This window comes from Palaemon carinicauda, unplaced genomic scaffold (genome assembly GCF_036898095.1).
Source record: "Palaemon carinicauda isolate YSFRI2023 unplaced genomic scaffold, ASM3689809v2 scaffold248, whole genome shotgun sequence".
NCBI classification, from domain to species: domain Eukaryota; kingdom Metazoa; phylum Arthropoda; class Malacostraca; order Decapoda; family Palaemonidae; genus Palaemon; species Palaemon carinicauda.
In genome coordinates, this window is record NW_027170117.1 from 113,805 (window position 1) to 134,765 (window position 20,961).

Sequence of the window (20,961 nt, forward strand, 5' to 3'; positions counted from 1 at the left end):
TTTTAATTGCTCTAACAGCCTTAATTTTCGTCATAGAGAGGTCAGGTTGGTCTCATTCTCTTGGAAAATGCCTGAAGTTTCTCAAAGAATTATCAGAAATATGGAAAAAAAAATGCAAGGATGTACGGTACGTCCATGGGGGTAAAGGGATGAGTTTTGTGAAACGTACCAGTACGTCCTTTTGGGGGTAAAGGGATGAATTTTGTGAAACGTACCAATATGTCCTTTGGGGGTAAAAGGGTTGAATTATATAACATTGTTTTCTTTATCGTATCTTTGCTATTTTAAGTGGGACCTGAGTTTATATTTCCGATTGTTTTTGAGTGGAGGATCTTTCTGTATCTGTAACTTGCCTTTATTAAGCTTCTCTTCCGTTGCAGCTGGGACGAGTGGGTTCCTGAGAGCCGCGTCCTGAAGCTCAACGACGCCAACATCAGCCGACAGAAGGATCTACAGAAAGCACACGAGGCATCCTTGTAAGTACGGCTTCGACGGCGTCTTCGGCTCTCCCTGCTGGAGGGTGCGAGGTTTTCATTCTTAAGCAGAAATTTTTAGAAATTTTTAGTACTATGTTGATTTAGTTGTTTGCTTATTATTTTTCATGTTTTTGCTTTTTATTATTATTATTATTATTACTAGCCAAGCTACAACCCTAGTTGGTAAAGCAACAATGCTATAAGCCCAAGGGCTCCAAAAAAGGAAAAATAGCCCAGTGAGGAAAGGAAATAAGTCAATAGATTATTATTATTATTATCAGCTAAGCTACAACCCTAGTTGGAAAAGCAGGATGCTATAAGCCCAAGGGCTCCAAAAAAGGAAAAATAGTCCAGTGAGGGAAGGAAATAAGTCAATTGATTATTATTATTATTATCAGCTAAGCTACAACCCTAGTTGGAAAAGCAGGATGGTTTAAGCCCAAGGGCTCCAAAAAAGGAAAAATAGCCCAGTGAGGAAAGGAAATAAGTCAATAGATTATTATTATTAATATCAGCTAAGCTACAACCCTATTTGGAAAAGCAACAATGCTATAAGCCCAAGGGCTTCAAAAAAGGAAAAATAGCCCAGTGAGGAAAGGAAATAAGTCAATAGATTATTATTATTATTACTAGCTAAGCTACAACCCTACTTGGAAAAGCAGGATGCTATTAGCCCAAGGGCTTCAAAAAAGGAAAAATAGCCCAGTGAGGGAAGGAAATAAGTCAATAGATTATTATTATTATTATTATTAGCCAAGCTACAACCCTAGTTGGAAAAGCAGGATGCTATAAGCCCAAGGGCTCCAAAAAAGGAAAAATAGCCCAGTGAGGAAAGTAAATAAGTCAATAGATTATTATTATTAGCCAAGCTACAACCCTAGTTGGAAAGGCAGGATGCTATAAGCCCAAGGGCTCCAAAAAAGGAAAAATAGCCCAGTGAGGAAAGGAAATAAGTCAATAGATTATTATTGTTATTATTAGCTAAGCTACAACCCTAGTTGGTAAAGCAGGATGCTATTAAGTCCAAGGGCTCCAAAAAAGGAAAAATAGCCCAGTGAGGAAAGGAAATAAGTCAATAGATTATTATTATTATTACTAGCTAAGCTACAACCCTAGTTGAAAAGGCAGGATGCTATAAGCCCAAGGGCTCCAAAAAAGGAAAAATAGCCCAGTGAGGAAAGGAAATAAGTCAATTGATTATTATTATTATTACTAGCTAAGCTACAACCCTAGTTGGAAAAGCAGGATGCTATAAGCCCAAGGGCTCCAAAAAAGGAAAAATAGCCCAGTGAGGAAAGGAAATAAGTCAATTGATTATTATTATTATTACTAGCTAAGCTACAACCCTAGTTGGAAAGGCAGGATGCTATAAGCCCAAGGGCTCCAAAAAAGGAAAAATAGCCCAGTGAGGAAAGGAAATAAGTCAATTGATTATTATTGTTATTATTAGCTAAGCTACAACCCTAGTTGGAAAAGCAGGATGCTATAAGCCCAAGGGCTCCAAAAAAGGAAAAATAGCCCAGTGAGGAAAGGAAATAAGTCAATAGATTATTATTATTATTATTAGCTAAGCTACAACCCTAGTTGGAAAAGCAGGATGCTATAAGCCCAAGGGCTTTAAAAAAGGAAAAATAGCCCAGTGAGGAAAGGAAATAAGTCAATAGATTATTATTATTATTACTAGCTAAGCTACAACCCTAGTTGGAAAGGCAGGATGCTATAAGCCCAAGGGCTCCAAAAAAGGAAAAATAGCCCAGTGAGGAAAGGAAATAAGTCAATAGATTATTATTATTATTACTAGCTAAGCTACAACCCTAGTTGGAAAGGCAGGATGCTATAAGCCCAAGGGCTCCAAAAAAGGAAAAATAGCCCAGTGAGGAAAGGAAATAAGTCAATTGATTATTATTATTATTACTAGCTAAGCTACAACCCTAGTTGGAAAAGCAGGATGCTATAAGCCCAAGGGCTCCAAAAAAGGAAAAATAGCCCAGTGAGGAAAGGAAATAAGTCAATTGATTATTATTGTTATTATTAGCTAAGCTACAACCCTAGTTGGAAAAGCAGGATGCTATAAGCCCAAGGGCTTTAAAAAAGGAAAAATAGCCCAGTGAGGAAAGGAAATAAGTCAATTGATTATTATTATTATTATTAGCCAAGCTACAACCCTAGTTGGAAAAGCAGGATGCTATAAGCCCAAGGGCTCCAAAAAAGGAAAAATAGCCCAGTGAGGAAAGGAAATAAGTCAATTGATTATTATTATTATTACTAGCTAAGCTACAACCCTAGTTGGAAAGGCAGGATGCTATAAGCCCAAGGGCTCCAAAAAAGGAAAAATAGCCCAGTGAGGAAAGGAAATAAGTCAATTGATTATTATTATTATTACTAGCTAAGCTACAACCCTAGTTGGAAAGGCAGGATGCTATAAGCCCAAGGGCTCCAAAAAAGGAAAAATAGCCCAGTGAGGAAAGGAAATAAGTCAATTGATTATTATTATTATTACTAGCTAAGCTACAACCCTAGTTGGAAAAGCAGGATGCTATAAGCCCAAGGGCTCCAAAAAAGGAAAAATAGCCCAGTGAGGAAAGGAAATAAGTCAATTGATTATTATTATTATTATTAGCCAAGCTACAACCCTAGTTGGAAAAGCAGGATGCTATAAGCCCAAGGGCTCCAAAAAAGGAAAAATAGCCCAGTGAGGAAAGGAAATAAGTCAATTGATTATTATTATTATTATTAGCCAAGCTACAACCCTAGTTGGAAAAGCAGGATGCTATAAGCCCAAGGGCTCCAAAAAAGGAAAAATAGCCCAGTGAGGAAAGGAAATAAGTCAATTGATTATTATTATTATTATTAGCTAAGCTACAACCCTAGTTGGAAAAGCAGGATGCTATAAGCCCAAGGGCTCCAAAAAAGGAAAAATAGCCCAGTGAGGAAAGGAAATAAGTCAATTGATTATTATTATTATTATTAGCCAAGCTACAACCCTAGTTGGAAAAGCAGGATGCTATAAGCCCAAGGGCTCCAAAAAAGGAAAAATAGCCCAGTGAGGAAAGGAAATAAGTCAATTGATTATTATTATTATTATTAGCTAAGCTACAACCCTAGTTGGAAAAGCAGGATGCTATAAGCCCAAGGGCTCCAAAAAAGGAAAAATAGCCCAGTGAGGAAAGGAAATAAGTCAATTGATTATTATTATTATTACTAGCTAAGCTACAACCCTAGTTGGAAAAGCAGGATGCTATAAGCCCAAGGGCTCCAAAAAAGGAAAAATAGCCCAGTGAGGAAAGGAAATAAGTCAATTGATTATTATTATTATTATTAGCCAAGCTACAACCCTAGTTGGAAAAGCAGGATGCTATAAGCCCAAGGGCTCCAAAAAAGGAAAAATAGCCCAGTGAGGAAAGGAAATAAGTCAATTGATTATTATTATTATTATTAGCCAAGCTACAACCCTAGTTGGAAAAGCAGGATGCTATAAGCCCAAGGGCTCCAAAAAAGGAAAAATAGCCCAGTGAGGAAAGGAAATAAGTCAATTGATTATTATTATTATTATTAGCCAAGCTACAACCCTAGTTGGAAAAGCAGGATGCTATAAGCCCAAGGGCTCCAAAAAAGGAAAAATAGCCCAGTGAGGAAAGGAAATAAGTCAATTGATTATTATTATTATTACTAGCTAAGCTACAACCCTAGTTGGAAAGGCAGGATGCTATAAGCCCAAGGGCTCCAAAAAAGGAAAAATAGCCCAGTGAGGAAAGGAAATAAGTCAATTGATTATTATTGTTATTATTAGCTAAGCTACAACCCTAGTTGGAAAAGCAGGATGCTATAAGCCCAAGGGCTCCAAAAAAGGAAAAATAGCCCAGTGAGGAAAGGAAATAAGTCAATAGATTATTATTATTATTATTAGCTAAGCTACAACCCTAGTTGGAAAGGCAGGATGCTATAAGCCCAAGGGCTCCAAAAAAGGAAAAATAGCCCAGTGAGGAAAGGAAATAAGTCAATAGATTATTATTATTATTATTAGCTAAGCTACAACCCTAGTTGGAAAGGCAGGATGCTATAAGCCCAAGGGCTCCAAAAAAGGAAAAATAGCCCAGTGAGGAAAGGAAATAAGTCAATAGATTATTATTATTATTATTAGCTAAGCTACAACCCTAGTTGGAAAGGCAGGATGCTATAAGCCCAAGGGCTCCAAAAAAGGAAAAATAGCCCAGTGAGGAAAGGAAATAAGTCAATTGATTATTATTGTTATTATTAGCTAAGCTACAACCCTAGTTGGAAAAGCAGGATGCTATAAGCCCAAGGGCTCCAAAAAAGGAAAAATAGCCCAGTGAGGAAAGGAAATAAGTCAATTGATTATTATTATTATTACTAGCTAAGCTACAACCCTAGTTGGAAAGGCAGGATGCTATAAGCCCAAGGGCTCCAAAAAAGGAAAAATAGCCCAGTGAGGAAAGGAAATAAGTCAATTGATTATTATTGTTATTATTAGCTAAGCTACAACCCTAGTTGGAAAAGCAGGATGCTATAAGCCCAAGGGCTCCAAAAAAGGAAAAATAGCCCAGTGAGGAAAGGAAATAAGTCAATAGATTATTATTATTATTATTAGCTAAGCTACAACCCTAGTTGGAAAGGCAGGATGCTATAAGCCCAAGGGCTCCAAAAAAGGAAAAATAGCCCAGTGAGGAAAGGAAATAAGTCAATAGATTATTATTATTATTATTAGCTAAGCTACAACCCTAGTTGGAAAAGCAGGATGCTATAAGCCCAAGGGCTCCAAAAAAGGAAAAATAGCCCAGTGAGGAAAGGAAATAAGTCAATAGATTATTATTATTATTATTAGCTAAGCTACAACCCTAGTTGGAAAGGCAGGATGCTATAAGCCCAAGGGCTCCAAAAAAGGAAAAATAGCCCAGTGAGGAAAGGAAATAAGTCAATTGATTATTATTATTATTACTAGCTAAGCTACAACCCTAGTTGGAAAGGCAGGATGCTATAAGCCCAAGGGCTCCAAAAAAGGAAAAATAGCCCAGTGAGGAAAGGAAATAAGTCAATAGATTATTATTATTATTACTAGCTAAGCTACAACCCTAGTTGGAAAGGCAGGATGCTATAAGCCCAAGGGCTCCAAAAAAGGAAAAATAGCCCAGTGAGGAAAGGAAATAAGTCAATAGATTATTATTATTATTACTAGCTAAGCTACAACCCTAGTTGGAAAGGCAGGATGCTATAAGCCCAAGGGCTCCAAAAAAGGAAAAATAGCCCAGTGAGGAAAGGAAATAAGTCAATTGATTATTATTATTATTATTAGCCAAGCTACAACCCTAGTTGGAAAGGCAGGATGCTATAAGCCCAAGGGCTCCAAAAAAGGAAAAATAGCCCAGTGAGGAAAGGAAATAAGTCAATAGATTATTATTATTATTACTAGCTAAGCTACAACCCTAGTTGGAAAGGCAGGATGCTATAAGCCCAAGGGCTCCAAAAAAGGAAAAATAGCCCAGTGAGGAAAGGAAATAAGTCAATAGATTATTATTATTATTATTAGCTAAGCTACAACCCTAGTTGGAAAAGCAGGATGCTATAAGCCCAAGGGCTCCAAAAAAGGAAAAATAGCCCAGTGAGGAAAGGAAATAAGTCAATTGATTATTATTATTATTACTAGCTAAGCTACAACCCTAGTTGGAAAGGCAGGATGCTATAAGCCCAAGGGCTCCAAAAAAGGAAAAATAGCCCAGTGAGGGAAGGAAATAAGTCAATAGATTATTATTATTATTACTAGCTAAGCTACAACCCTACTTGGAAAAGCAGGATGCTTTAAGCCCAAGGGCTCCAAAAAAGGAAAAATAGCCCAGTGAGGAAAGGAAATAAGTCAATAGATTATTATTATTATTACTAGCTAAGCTACAACCCTACTTGGAAAAGCAGGATGCTTTAAGCCCAAGGGCTCCAAAAAAGGAAAAATAGCCCAGTGAGGAAAGGAAATAAGTCAATAGATTATTATTATTATTACTAGCTAAGCTACAACCCTACTTGGAAAAGCAGGATGCTTTAAGCCCAAGGGCTCCAAAAAAGGAAAAATAGCCCAGTGAGGAAAGGAAATAAGTCAATAGATTATTATTATTATTACTAGCTAAGCTACAACCCTACTTGGAAAAGCAGGATGCTTTAAGCCCAAGGGCTCCAAAAAAGGAAAAATAGCCCAATGAGGAAAGGAAATAAGTCAATAGATTATTATTATTATTATTAGCTAAGCTACAACCCTACTTGGAAAAGCAGGATGCTTTAAGCCCAAGGGCTCCAAAAAAGGAAAAATAGCCCAGTGAGGAAAGGAAATAAGTCAATAGATTATTATTATTATTATTAGCTAAGCTACAACCCTAGTTGGTAAAGCAGGATGGTATAAGCCCAAGGGCTCCAAAAAAGGAAAAATAGCCCAGTGAGGAAAGGAAATAAGTCAATAGATTATTATTATTATTATTAGCTAAGCTACAACCCTAGTTGGTAAAGCAGGATGGTATAAGCCCAAGGGCTCCAAAAAAGGAAAAATAGCCCAGTGAGGAAAGGAAATAAGTCAATAGATTATTATTATTATTATTAGCTAAGCTACAACCCTAGTTGGTAAAGCAGGATGGTATAAGCCCAAGGGCTCCAAAAAAGGAAAAATAGCCCAGTGAGGAAAGGAAATAAGTCAATAGATTATTATTATTATTATTAGCTAAGCTACAACCCTAGTTGGAAAAGCAGGATGCTATAAGCCCAAGGGCTCCAAAAAAGGAAAAATAGCCCAGTGAGGAAAGGAAATAAGTCAATAGATTATTATTATTATTATTAGCTAAGCTACAACCCTAGTTGGAAAAGCAGGATGCTTTAAGCCCAAGGGCTCCAAAAAAGGAAAAATAGCCCAGTGAGGAAAGGAAATAAGTCAATAGATTATTATTATTATTATTAGCTAAGCTACAACCCTAGTTGGAAAAGCAGGATGGTATAAGCCCAAGGGCTCCAAAAAAGGAAAAATAGCCCAGTGAGGAAAGGAAATAAGTCAATAGATTATTATTATTATTATTAGCTAAGCTACAACCCTAGTTGGAAAAGCAGGATGCTATAAGCCCAAGGGCTCCAAAAAAGGAAAAATAGCCCAGTGAGGAAAGGAAATAAGTCAATAGATTATTATTATTATTACTAGCTAAGCTACAACCCTACTTGGAAAAGCAGGATGCTTTAAGCCCAAGGGCTCCAAAAAAGGAAAAATAGCCCAGTGAGGAAAGGAAATAAGTCAATAGATTATTATTATTATTACTAGCTAAGCTACAACCCTACTTGGTAAAGCAGGATGCTTTAAGCCCAAGGGCTCCAAAAAAGGAAAAATAGCCCAGTGAGGAAAGGAAATAAGTCAATAGATTATTATTATTATTACTAGCTAAGCTACAACCCTACTTGGAAAAGCAGGATGCTATAAGCCCAAGGGCTCCAAAAAAGGAAAAATAGCCCAGTGAGGAAAGGAAATAAGTCAATAGATTATTATTATTATTATTAGCTAAGCTACAACCCTAGTTGGAAAAGCAGGATGGTATAAGCCCAAGGGCTCCAAAAAAGGAAAAATAGCCCAGTGAGGAAAGGAAATAAGTCAATAGATTATTATTATTATTATTAGCTAAGCTACAACCCTAGTTGGTAAAGCAGGATGGTATAAGCCCAAGGGCTCCAAAAAAGGAAAAATAGCCCAGTGAGGAAAGGAAATAAGTCAATAGATTATTATTATTATTATTAGCTAAGCTACAACCCTAGTTGGAAAAGCAGGATGCTATAAGCCCAAGGGCTCCAAAAAAGGAAAAATAGCCCAGTGAGGAAAGGAAATAAGTCAATAGATTATTATTATTATTATTAGCTAAGCTACAACCCTAGTTGGTAAAGCAGGATGGTATAAGCCCAAGGGCTCCAAAAAAGGAAAAATAGCCCAGTGAGGAAAGGAAATAAGTCAATAGATTATTATTATTATTATTAGCTAAGCTACAACCCTAGTTGGTAAAGCAGGATGGTATAAGCCCAAGGGCTCCAAAAAAGGAAAAATAGCCCAGTGAGGAAAGGAAATAAGTCAATAGATTATTATTATTATTATTAGCTAAGCTACAACCCTAGTTGGAAAAGCAGGATGCTATAAGCCCAAGGGCTCCAAAAAAGGAAAAATAGCCCAGTGAGGAAAGGAAATAAGTCAATAGATTATTATTATTATTATTAGCTAAGCTACAACCCTAGTTGGTAAAGCAGGATGGTATAAGCCCAAGGGCTCCAAAAAAGGAAAAATAGCCCAGTGAGGAAAGGAAATAAGTCAATAGATTATTATTATTATTATTAGCTAAGCTACAACCCTAGTTGGTAAAGCAGGATGGTATAAGCCCAAGGGCTCCAAAAAAGGAAAAATAGCCCAGTGAGGAAAGGAAATAAGTCAATAGATTATTATTATTATTATTAGCTAAGCTACAACCCTAGTTGGTAAAGCAGGATGGTATAAGCCCAAGGGCTCCAAAAAAGGAAAAATAGCCCAGTGAGGAAAGGAAATAAGTCAATAGATTATTATTATTATTATTAGCTAAGCTACAACCCTAGTTGGAAAAGCAGGATGCTATAAGCCCAAGGGCTCCAAAAAAGGAAAAATAGCCCAGTGAGGAAAGGAAATAAGTCAATAGATTATTATTATTATTATTAGCTAAGCTACAACCCTAGTTGGAAAAGCAGGATGGTATAAGCCCAAGGGCTCCAAAAAAGGAAAAATAGCCCAGTGAGGAAAGGAAATAAGTCAATAGATTATTATTATTATTATTAGCTAAGCTACAACCCTAGTTGGTAAAGCAGGATGGTATAAGCCCAAGGGCTCCAAAAAAGGAAAAATAGCCCAGTGAGGAAAGGAAATAAGTCAATAGATTATTATTATTATTATTAGCTAAGCTACAACCCTAGTTGGTAAAGCAGGATGGTATAAGCCCAAGGGCTCCAAAAAAGGAAAAATAGCCCAGTGAGGAAAGGAAATAAGTCAATAGATTATTATTATTATTATTAGCTAAGCTACAACCCTAGTTGGAAAAGCAGGATGCTATAAGCCCAAGGGCTCCAAAAAAGGAAAAATAGCCCAGTGAGGAAAGGAAATAAGTCAATAGATTATTATTATTATTATTAGCTAAGCTACAACCCTACTTGGAAAAGCAGGATGCTATAAGCCCAAGGGCTCCAAAAAAGGAAAAATAGCCCAGTGAGGAAAGGAAATAAGTCAATAGATTATTATTATTATTATTAGCTAAGCTACAACCCTACTTGGAAAAGCAGGATGCTATAAGCCCAAGGGCTCCAAAAAAGGAAAAATAGCCCAGTGAGGAAAGGAAATAAGTCAATAGATTATTATTATTATTATTAGCTAAGCTACAACCCTAGTTGGAAAAGCAGGATGCTATAAGCCCAAGGGCTCCAAAAAAGGAAAAATAGCCCAGTGAGGAAAGGAAATAAGTCAATAGATTATTATTATTATTATTAGCTAAGCTACAACCCTACTTGGAAAAGCAGGATGCTTTAAGCCCAAGGGCTTCAAAAAAGGAAAAATAGCCCAGTGAGGAAAGGAAATAAGTCAATAGATTAGTATTATTATTAGCTAAGCTACAACCCTAGTTGGAAAAGCAGGATGCTATAAGCCCAAGGGCTCCAAAAAAGGAAAAATAGCCCAGTGAGGAAAGGAAATAAGTCAATAGATTATTATTATTATTATTAGCTAAGCTACAACCCTAGTTGGAAAAGCAGGATGCTATAAGCCCAAGGGCTCCAAAAAAGGAAAAATAGCCCAGTGAGGAAAGGAAATAAGTCAATAGATTATTATTATTATTATTAGCTAAGCTACAACCCTACTTGGAAAAGCAGGATGCTTTAAGCCCAAGGGCTCCAAAAAAGGAAAAATAGCCCAGTGAGGAAAGGAAATAAGTCAATAGATTATTATTATTATTACTAGCTAAGCTACAACCCTACTTGGAAAAGCAGGATGCTTTAAGCCCAAGGGCTCCAAAAAAGGAAAAATAGCCCAGTGAGGAAAGGAAATAAGTCAATAGATTATTATTATTATTATTAGCTAAGCTACAACCCTACTTGGAAAAGCAGGATGCTTTAAGCCCAAGGGCTTCAAAAAAGGAAAAATAGCCCAGTGAGGAAAGGAAATAAGTCAATAGATTATTATTATTATTATTAGCTAAGCTACAACCCTACTTGGAAAAGCAGGATGCTTTAAGCCCAAGGGCTCCAAAAAAGGAAAAATAGCCCAGTGAGGAAAGGAAATAAGTCAATAGATTATTATTATTATTATTAGCTAAGCTACAACCCTAGTTGGTAAAGCAGGATGGTATAAGCCCAAGGGCTCCAAAAAAGGAAAAATAGCCCAGTGAGGAAAGGAAATAAGTCAATAGATTATTATTATTATTATTAGCTAAGCTACAACCCTAGTTGGAAAAGCAGGATGCTATAAGCCCAAGGGCTCCAAAAAAGGAAAAATAGCCCAGTGAGGAAAGGAAATAAGTCAATAGATTATTATTATTATTATTAGCCAAGCTACAACCCTAGTTGGAAAGGCAGGATGCTATAAGCCCAAGGGCTTCAAAAAAGGAAAAATAGCCCAGTGAGGAAAGGAAATAAGTCAATTGATTCTTATTATTATTAGCTAAGCTACAACCCTAGTTGGAAAAGCAGGATGCTATAAGCCCAAGGGCTTCAAAAAAGGAAAAATAGCCCAGTGAGGAAAGGAAATAAGTCAATAGATTATTATTATTATTATTAGCTAAGCTACAACCCTAGTTGGAAAGGCAGGATGCTATAAGCCCAAGGGCTTCAAAAAAGGAAAAATAGCCCAGTGAGGAAAGGAAATAAGTCAATAGATTAGTATTATTATTAGCTAAGCTACAACCCTAGTTGGAAAAGCAGGATGCTATAAGCCCAAGGGCTCCAAAAAAGGAAAAATAGCCCAGTGAGGAAAGGAAATAAGTCAATAGATTATTATTATTATTATTAGCTAAGCTACAACCCTAGTTGGAAAAGCAGGATGCTATAAGCCCAAGGGCTCCAAAAAAGGAAAAATAGCCCAGTGAGGAAAGGAAATAAGTCAATAGATTATTATTATTATTATTAGCTAAGCTACAACCCTAGTTGGAAAAGCAGGATGCTATAAGCCCAAGGGCTCCAAAAAGAAAAAAACATAGCCCAGTGAGGGAAGGCAATAAATGAATGAAATATTATTATTATTAATATTTTTACTAGCTAAGTTACAACCCTAGTTGGAAAAGCAGGATGCCATAAGCCTAAGGGCTCCGAAAAGGAAAAATAGCCCAGTGAGGAAAGGAAATAAGTCATTGAATTATTACTATTCTTATTAGTCCTACTACTGCTAGCCAAGTTATATCCCTGTTGTCCCACCATCTAAAACCATTATTTCCACTTACTTTTTTTTTACTCTTTATATTCTAGATATTTAAGTAAATTTAATCAATTCTGGCGTGTAACCTATACTGTCATACCTTTTTTCTACTCTTTATAATCTAGATATATAGGTACATACAGACATACATATACCAAGGCACTTCCCCCAATTTTGGGGGGTAGCCGACATCAACAAAGAAACAAAAACAAAAAGGGGGGGACCTTTCCTCTCTACGTTCCTCCCAGCCTAACAAGGGACTCAGCCGAGTTCAGCTGGTACTGCTAGGGTGCCACAGCCCACCCTCCCACATTATCCACCACAGATGAAGCTTCATGATGCTGAATCCCCTACTGCTGCTACAATAGTTTAACATTGTGTCGTCAGGCACGAAATGTGCGTATGTTTCTGTATGAACATCACATATACAGTACATGAAGTAAGCCCATTGAGGAAAGGAATTAGATTTAGATTAAGGAAATAGATGTTTATTGTGTTAGATGTGAGCGAGGCAAGAGAGCGTGCTAGAAATAGGAATGAATGGCGAGCGATTGTGACGCAGTTCCGGTAGGCCCTGCTGCTGCCTCCGATGCCTTAGATGACCGCGGAGGTAGCAGCAGTAGGGGATTCAGCATTATTTTGTTTTTCATATTTTATTTCGATTGAGTCCCTTGTCAGGCTGGGAGGAACGTAGAGAGTAGAGGTCCCCTTTTTGTTTTTGTTTCTTTGTTGATGTCGGCTACCCCCCAAAATTGGGGGAAGTGCTTTGGTATATGTATGTATGTATGTGTATTTTTTGTTAGGTGGTAAACAGAATTTTTAAAGAAAAATATAAGAGAAATAGTATTTTGAATATTAAGTCAGTACTGTTTAGTCCTAGCGGAATTTTATTATTTTCTATATGTGAAATTTTCATCCTTGCAAAGTTCAGTGTTCATATTTGAAGGTGCTTGTATCATTACATTATCAATTTTGTATTTGTAAATTACTAGCTTTGGATATCATTTTATATCTTTCAGTTTTAAATCTCTGAGTAATATTTGAAGTGACTTAAACTGTATAATGTTCTGTAAATAGAAACTTCCTTTCAAATTTAATTAACGTGAATTTTATTCAAAGATTTTACGATATACAAAAATCCTTCCTGAATCAATTTTTTTATACATACATACATACATATACCATGGCACTTCCCCCAATTTTGGGGGGTAGCCGACATCAACAAAGAAACAAAAACAAAAAGGGGACCTCTACTCTCTACGTTCCTCCCAGCCTAACAAGGGACTCAACCGAGTTCAGCTGGTACTGCTAGGGTGTCACAGCCAACCCTCCCCCATTATCCACCACAGATGAAGCTTCATAATGCTGAATCCCCTACTGCTGCTACCTCCGCGGTCATCTAAGGCATCGGAGGCAGCAGCAGGGCCTACCGGAACTGCGTCACAATCGCTCACCATTCATTCCTATTTCTAGCATGCTCTCTTGCCTCTCTCACATCTATCCTCCTATCACCCAGAGCTTCCTTCACTCCATCCATCCACCCAAACCTTGGCCTTTTTATGAGACAAGCTTTTTAGATAAGACCCATGATAAATATGGCTATAGTCGGCTTGGCTTTTTAAATGTGATTTGTTAATGTAAATATCTTTGTTCTTTTTAGTTATTCAAAAGAATTTCTATTGATTTTTCATACAAAATGATAAAAATATCTTGAGAGTTTTACATCAAATCTTTATTGAAAGTTACGGATCTTTTTCCTCGTATCCGGACAGTTATTCGAAAACAATTGTCCGTCAAAATTTGTTCAATAACAGTTGTTCAAAAATGATTGTTTGAAAACATTTGTTCAACAAGTTTTTTTTTTTGTTAAAAAATGATTGTTTGAAAACATTTGTTCAACAAGTTTTTTTTGTTCAAAAATAATTGTTTGAAAACATTTGTTCAACAATTTATTTTGTTCAAAAATAATTGTTTGAAAACATTTGTTCAACAAGTTTTTTTGTTCAAAAATAATTTTTTGAAAACATTTCTTCAACAAGTTATTTAAAAACAATTGTTCGGGAACAGTTGTTCAAAAAACATTTGTTCAAACAATTGTTCGTAAACTATTGTACAAAAACAGTCGTTAGAAAAGTAGTTGTTCCTGTCAACAATGTATAAATTAACAATTGTTCCCAAATATTTTATAAATTGTACATTTTGTAATTGTTATACGAAAAAAGAAATTTGCATTAGATGTTATAATTTTAAGTTAAATCCGCCGATTTTTCCCCCACAGGAAAAACAAGAAAACCAAGAAAGCCTTAGAGAGGAAAAAAGGACAGGGCGGGCCTCCCGGCGCCGGGTCGGGAAACACGAGCAGCGGCGGAGGAGACGACTCGAGGTCCTCCACGCCGTCCAGCAGCGGGCCGGGGAAGCGGTCGGCCGCGTCGACGCCGACCAACTCTGGCCCCGTCCGCGACGAGTCGGAGGCGAGGAGGAAGAGGGCCAAGTTGGATCCGTCCGTTGAAGCCGTAAGCTCGGGTGTTTCAGTCCGTCCCGTTTTCTAAATGGATATTTTATTCTTTTATTATAGATTTCTATTTCATATTTTCTGTGTAGTTTTGTAGTAAATGAAACAGTTGTGGAAAAAGGGGAATGGTATACATGGAGAGTCTTGTTTTCAAAAGTCCCGCAGACATTAACCCTTTTACCCCCAAAGGACGTACTGGTACGTTTCACAAAACTCATCCCTTTACCCCCGTGGACGTACTGGTACGTCCTTGCAAAGAAATGCTATAAAAAATTTTTTTTTCATAATTTTAATAATTTTTTGAGAAAATTCAGGCATTTTCCAAGAGAATGAGACCAAGCTGACCTCTCTATGTCAAAAATTAAGGCTGTTAGAGCAATTTAAAAAGAATATACTGTAAAATGTGCTGGGAAAAAATAACCCCTTGGGGGTTAAGGGTTGGAAATTTCCAAAGAGCCTAGGGGTAAAAGGGTTAAGATTTTTACGTTACCCTCGGAATAAACTTCATCATCCTGCCTTCAAAGCAATTGTTCTACAAAGTATTTGAACCTGCCATATTGATGTAGTCACTTCATGGCTAGATTGCATATTGATCACATTATGGTGTCAAGATACAATAGGGATGACTGTACAGTATTTGAGTATTCCTTTTCATATTTTACTGAAGTAATAAGTTAGATATTAACGAAGGCACCTCATGTATCACTTTTACATTTTCCCATTACTTTTCTGGAGGTATTGTCGTTGCATCTGGGTTCACTAGATAAAATCTATTGAAAATAACCTTGAATGTTCGTAGGTCAAAGTCATGCTTGATAGTTAATGGGTTGCTTGGTTGTGTGAAGATGAAAATGAAACTTTACTTTGAATATATTTAGTCAAGTAATGTAAAATAATCTAATTGGACAGTATGGTTGTAGGACTGTCTTGAATAAGTTGGGCAGACAAGTGCCTAGATGAAAATTGAAATATTAATGTTGATTGTTGTCCAAATGGATATTGTAAGACTTGATACCATCTACATCTGTGTGAACTTGTTCCTTCGCAAATACAAACTACTACCGCTTCATTAAGGGGTCGGTGATGCGGCCCTCTCCAATGCCTTCTATCAATGTCATCCTCTTCCATCAAACCTCTTCTCTCCATATCATCCTTTACCTTATCTCGCCATCTAATTTTCTGCTTCCCTCTCGATGTTCTAACAGGTTCCTCCCAAAGCCTCTTCATTCCCTCCCCACTATCCATCCTCATCATGTACCCACACCATCTCGGTCCCAACACCCGCATCTCTGCTTCCCTCTCTGTCATTTCCACTAAGCCTTCTATTCTCTCTATTCTCATTTCATCTTTTTCCAATTTTTCAAACAGTGATATTCCCATAGTGTTCCTCTAATATATGCATTTGTGTAGCTCTTTCTTTTTGATTGTAGCAGGATATATCACCCCCGAGGCACTTCAGAAGCAGTGGAAGTTGAGTCTTCAGACCTGGAAGTAGATATGACAGGAAATCCAAGTACAAATACTCTTGATGCAAGTCATGCATTTCTATGGAATTCCATATTCTGGAGGGATCATCTCTTATCCTTACCATTATATGAATAGATGCAAGATCAGCTGGGCTTGCTTCTTCAAGTTTCAGTGATGAACGTGACACGGCAGGAATATTACGCTTTGAAGTGAACTTAAAACTGTCCTCATTGTATTAAGCTGTCAAGTATTCTCACTGACACTTCTTGTGCTTCTGAGTTGCCCCCCCACCTTTTGTTTTTCACATGTTTATAGAAGAGGGCAATGCCTGTCGGGCAGGCAACAAGGCGGGCCTTGACATAACAAGAACCCGGCAGCCCGATGCAACCGACATCGGAGAAGCCGCCTGTCTCATATGTCTTGAGCCGCGGTGAAAACGGTGTGGGCCAAGTGTGTGTGCGTGGCCGTTGCAAAGCCACGACCACCCAAAACAATATACCCAGCTACTGGCATTCTGTCGTTTCCTCCACCCTTCTTCATCTCTTTCTCATAGGAGGCTGATGGCTAACGACAGAACCCAATACTCGGACACGAGTGGGCGCCGCCGACGACGACGATTTATAGAAGTGTCACTTTTATTTCCTTGGTTTGACATTGAATTTCATTCCCCAGTCAATTTTAATGCCTTTTAACCTTTTGGGAAAAATTGTAAACATACCTAAGTCACACCTATGCTAGGTTTCTGCTTGACTGCAAAGCAGGTGAACATGTGGGCTTTGGAGAACGCTGTAAAGCTGTCAGCAAGAGATATTCTCTATCAGAAACATTTGGTTGCTAGGTTCAGGTTGTAATTTGAGAGCGGCCCCCTTGTACGACAGAAAGGCCTCTTTGTCTGAAGATCCCCTGTGATCTCTGTTGTCCGCATGGCTAAACAGGAATTTCCTGGTGTTTGAGGACGCTTTCCAACACCCGTGGCTTCATCGGCACTTCCTTCACCTGTCCCCTTGTTCAACCTGACTATTTTGGCAAATTAACTGAACATTTTGTTGGAAGATTAACCAAGCATTTTGCTGGTAGATTATCCGAGCATTTTGCTGGTAGATTATCCAAGCATTTTGGTGGCTGATTATCCGAGCATTTTGCTGGTAGATTATCCAAGCAGATTATATGAGTGTTTTGCTGGCAGATTATCCAGGCATTTTGCTGGTAGATTATCCAGGCATTTTGCTGGTAGATTATCCGAGCACTTTGGTGGCTGATTATCCAAGCACTTTGGTGGCTGATTATCCGAGCACTTTAGTGGCAGATTATCCGAGCACTTTGGTGGCTGATTATCCGAGCACTTTGGTGGCAGATTATCCGAGCACTTTGGTGGCAGATTATCCGAGCACTTTGGTGGCAGATTATCCGAGCACTTTGGTGGCTGATTATCCGAGCACTTTGGTGGCAGATTATCCGAGCACTTTGGTGGCAGATTATCCGAGCACTTTGGTGGCAGATTATCCGAGCACTTTGGTGGCAGATTATCCGAGCACTTTGGTGGCAGATTATCCAAGCATTTTGGTGGCTGATTTTCCGAGCATTTTGCTGGTAAATTATCCAAGCATTTTGGTGGCTGATTATCCGAGCATTTTGCTGGTAGATTATCCAAGCATTTTGGTGGCTGATTATCCGAGCATTTTGCTCACTGATTATCCGAGCACTTTGCTGGCAATTTATCCGAGCGTTTTGCTCGCGGATTATCCAATCATTTTTCTGGTATATTCACCGAGCATTGATCACTCCGTCTTACCACGAGACGAGTGGGACCCAGATCCGTTAGCACGTTTTTCGAGCTCCCTAGAAAACTCCCCCTTATAACACTTCTCTGTCAGTTGAAACCTTTAGAGATTCCTCCAGTCTCCGAAGCTGTTTGCACTTGATTGAATTCCTATCAGCCATCTTTCTCCTAATAAAGGACTTGGGTATGTATAGTTAAGAAAAATACAAATTATTTAAAAGTTTGATTTGTCGATATTATCTCTGTGCATGTGTGAATACATTGCAAAAATTTGTTTTTATAAAATTTTCTCTTAGTTCAAAGTTGAAAGAATTATTCCCTTTTTTAATGATCTCTCAGGTATTCAAGATTGCTTCAGCATGATACTTTCAACTCCCTCTCAAAATTTAAGGTTTTATTTTGTGAAATTCTGGTATAACAAACTTATAGCTCCAAAACTTGCTCAATCAGTAAAAAGAACCTTTTGGTTGTTTCCTTGACAAGATTTCGTTGGTTCTTTTCTTAAGACTACTATTACCTTTTCTCGTTCTTGAGAATTTAAATCCTCTTAGAACTACGGGTAGAACTTCATTTGGGTTGACGTTCGTCGTTCCTGATTGGAATGAGACGGTTGACGGTATACTTCTCGGCTGGAGATTATTGTTTTTATCTGTGGTCATCAATTGTGGAAAGGAATCCAAGACTGGGTAACAAATAATTCTTATTATTTTGTCTTAGTAACCAGTATTCAGTAATCACTGTGGTAGATTCACAATAATATTTTATAAAGTTATGAAAAGTTTATTCTTCATTTGCACTCTTTTGTGTACTTTTTCTTCCTTTCAATTAGCAGTCTTAGGAACTTATCTTCCTGAAGAACAGTTGAAGATCCTTGTAGAGGCTACCCATGTTTTGTCATTTGTTTCTGTCAGATCTGGAGAAGGACTCTCCAAAATCCAACCATTGTTCTCTAGTCTTGGGTAGTGCCATTGCCTGTGTACCATGGTGTTCTACTGTCTTGGGTTAGAGTTCTCTTGCTTGAGAGTACACTCAGTCGCACTGTTCTATCTGTTTCCTTTCCTAACTGGCTTATTTTCCCTGTTCGATTTGGTCATATCGGTAACTTGGACTTTTTCTCATCTTGAAATTGGGTACTAGCTGAATTCTCCTCTGTATTGTTAAAATTTAATTATTCCGGAGTTTTCATGGATGGGTTACCGTTATCTTTGACGGTAAGTTGTCGTATTTGACTCATAGCAGTTTAACCCTTTTACCCCCAAAGGACGTACTGGTACGTTTCACAAAAGCCACCCCTTTACCCCCATGGACGTACCGGTACGTCCTTGCAAAAAAATGCTATAAAATTTTTTTTTTTCATAATTCTAATAATTTTTTGAGAAAATTCAGGCTTTTTCCAAGAGAATGAGACCAACCTGACCTCTCTATGACAAAAATTAAGGCTGTTAGAGCAATTTAAAAAATATATACTGCAAAATGTGCTGGGGAAAGAATAACCCCTTGGGGGTTAAGGGTTGGAAATTTCCAAAGAGCCTGGGGGTAAAAGGGGTAAAAGAAACTTGTGAACCAAAGTTAATGTCATCTTAACTGTAACTCGTATAAAGTACAGGAGTCATTACTGTTTGTCTTTGGAAGTTCAGGCAACTTGTTTGGTTCTTCCACTTAAAGGTTTAAAGATCGCTCATGAATGCCGAAGGTAAGGGACATTGACATTGCCCTATTAAGCAGGACAATGCCCTAGAGACTGACCATATATACATATGATCAGCGCGCAAGCTCCCTCCCCACCCAAGCTAGGACCAAGGAGGGCCAGGCAATGGCTGCTTATGACGCCGCAGATAGAGCTATAGGCTCATGCAAACCCCTATCCTTAGGTGAAAAGGATGGTGAGGTTGCAGCAACCAAGGGAACTAAGGAAGTATGAGCGGAACTCGAACCCCTGTCTGGCATTCACCAGTCAGGGACGTTACCACATCAGCCAACACAACCTTATTTTTTTACTAGCAAAATCAGATTGCATTTTTAAATGCTCACATCAGAAGTTTGTAAGAAATTCTATTTTCTTCGTCAAAAGTTTTGTTTTGCAAAATGGCAAAGGGTCAAGTATTAAGGAGTACCTTCAAAGTTCCCCATTCTCAAAGGCTTCTTGGGCTTTTAGATTATTCTTCTCAAATATGTAGCTCTGCCATGCATTAACCTCCTTTTCTGTCTCTCTGAGTCTCGTGGATTAGATTGTGGGGAGAGTGGAGATATAGTTCATGTCTTTACTGCTGTCAAACAGTGAAACATGTCATCTCTATGTGTTGGTGTGGTACTGTTATAAACACACATAATTGTTCCAATCAAATTCCCTTCAATGTGTTATTTGTTTAGACTTTGTAGGTTACTTCTTCTGAATAAGTCTAAGTTAACATAACTTTAAAACAGTTTATTAACATCTCCATCACAGGAGTATAGATGGTTTGGTCGGATGACCATTCCGTATGACAGCTTGCTCAGAACTAACTAAAATATCCATATTGATGATATCGTCTAGTTAGTTATCTCAGCATTTAATGATATATGTAAACACAACATTGATACCGGAAGGCACCTGTATCCGATTGAGAGACAACTCTTCTCACGGTTTGTTTTGTTTACTCTTCATGGAAAATGTTACATTGGTCTTGACTTTCGCATCCTGCTTACGACTGATTTGGCGTTCTCACACTCGCTCCAAACTTCTACATTGACCTCGTGGGTCATGGATTTAATCATGTAATTTTATACACATTACACATGTTGTATTAGGTATGTTCTTTGAGACTTGAAAAGCTTGGTAGATTACTGTATGTTCATATCTGGTCTGTGGCACCCTAGCAGTACCAGCTGAACTCGGCTGAGTCCCTGGTTAGGCTGGAGGAACGTAGAGAGTAGAGGTCCCCTTTTTTGTTTTGTTTCTTGTTGATGTCGGCTACCCCCCAAAATTGGGGGAAGTGCCTTTGGTATATGGATGGATCTTATTGTGGAATCTATTTTCTTTCATCGCCATCTGTTGTTGAATAAATGGCGCATGTCCACGTCTCTCTTAAGAATATCCTTTGCATGTATTGATATATACTAAGTCTTGTATCTTTTTCAATTCCAGTTTGTAAACGTTACTTCTGATATGCTATTAGGAATTGAATGACGTACTTTTTAAGTTGTGGAAAATTTAAATACGTATTGTACAGTAGATGCAGAAATTCAGAAATTTTCTCTACAAATGTTGATTATATTATTGTTTCCAAGCAAAATTTTGAGCACACTATGA

General features: G+C 37.8%; 1 protein-coding gene across 4 annotated transcripts in view; it reads left to right on the top strand.

The window, feature by feature from the left end:
* The window catches only part of MRG15 (MORF-related gene 15), an 82,617-nt gene that overhangs the window by 29,022 nt on the left and 32,634 nt on the right, over nt 1-20,961 (top strand). For all 4 annotated transcript variants that reach the window (XM_068368603.1, XM_068368604.1, XM_068368601.1 and 1 more), the window contains exons 4-5: nt 381-476; nt 14,192-14,426. In XM_068368603.1, the coding sequence (XP_068224704.1) occupies nt 381-476; nt 14,192-14,426 (331 nt within the window). The remainder of the gene's footprint in view (nt 1-380; nt 477-14,191; nt 14,427-20,961) is intronic.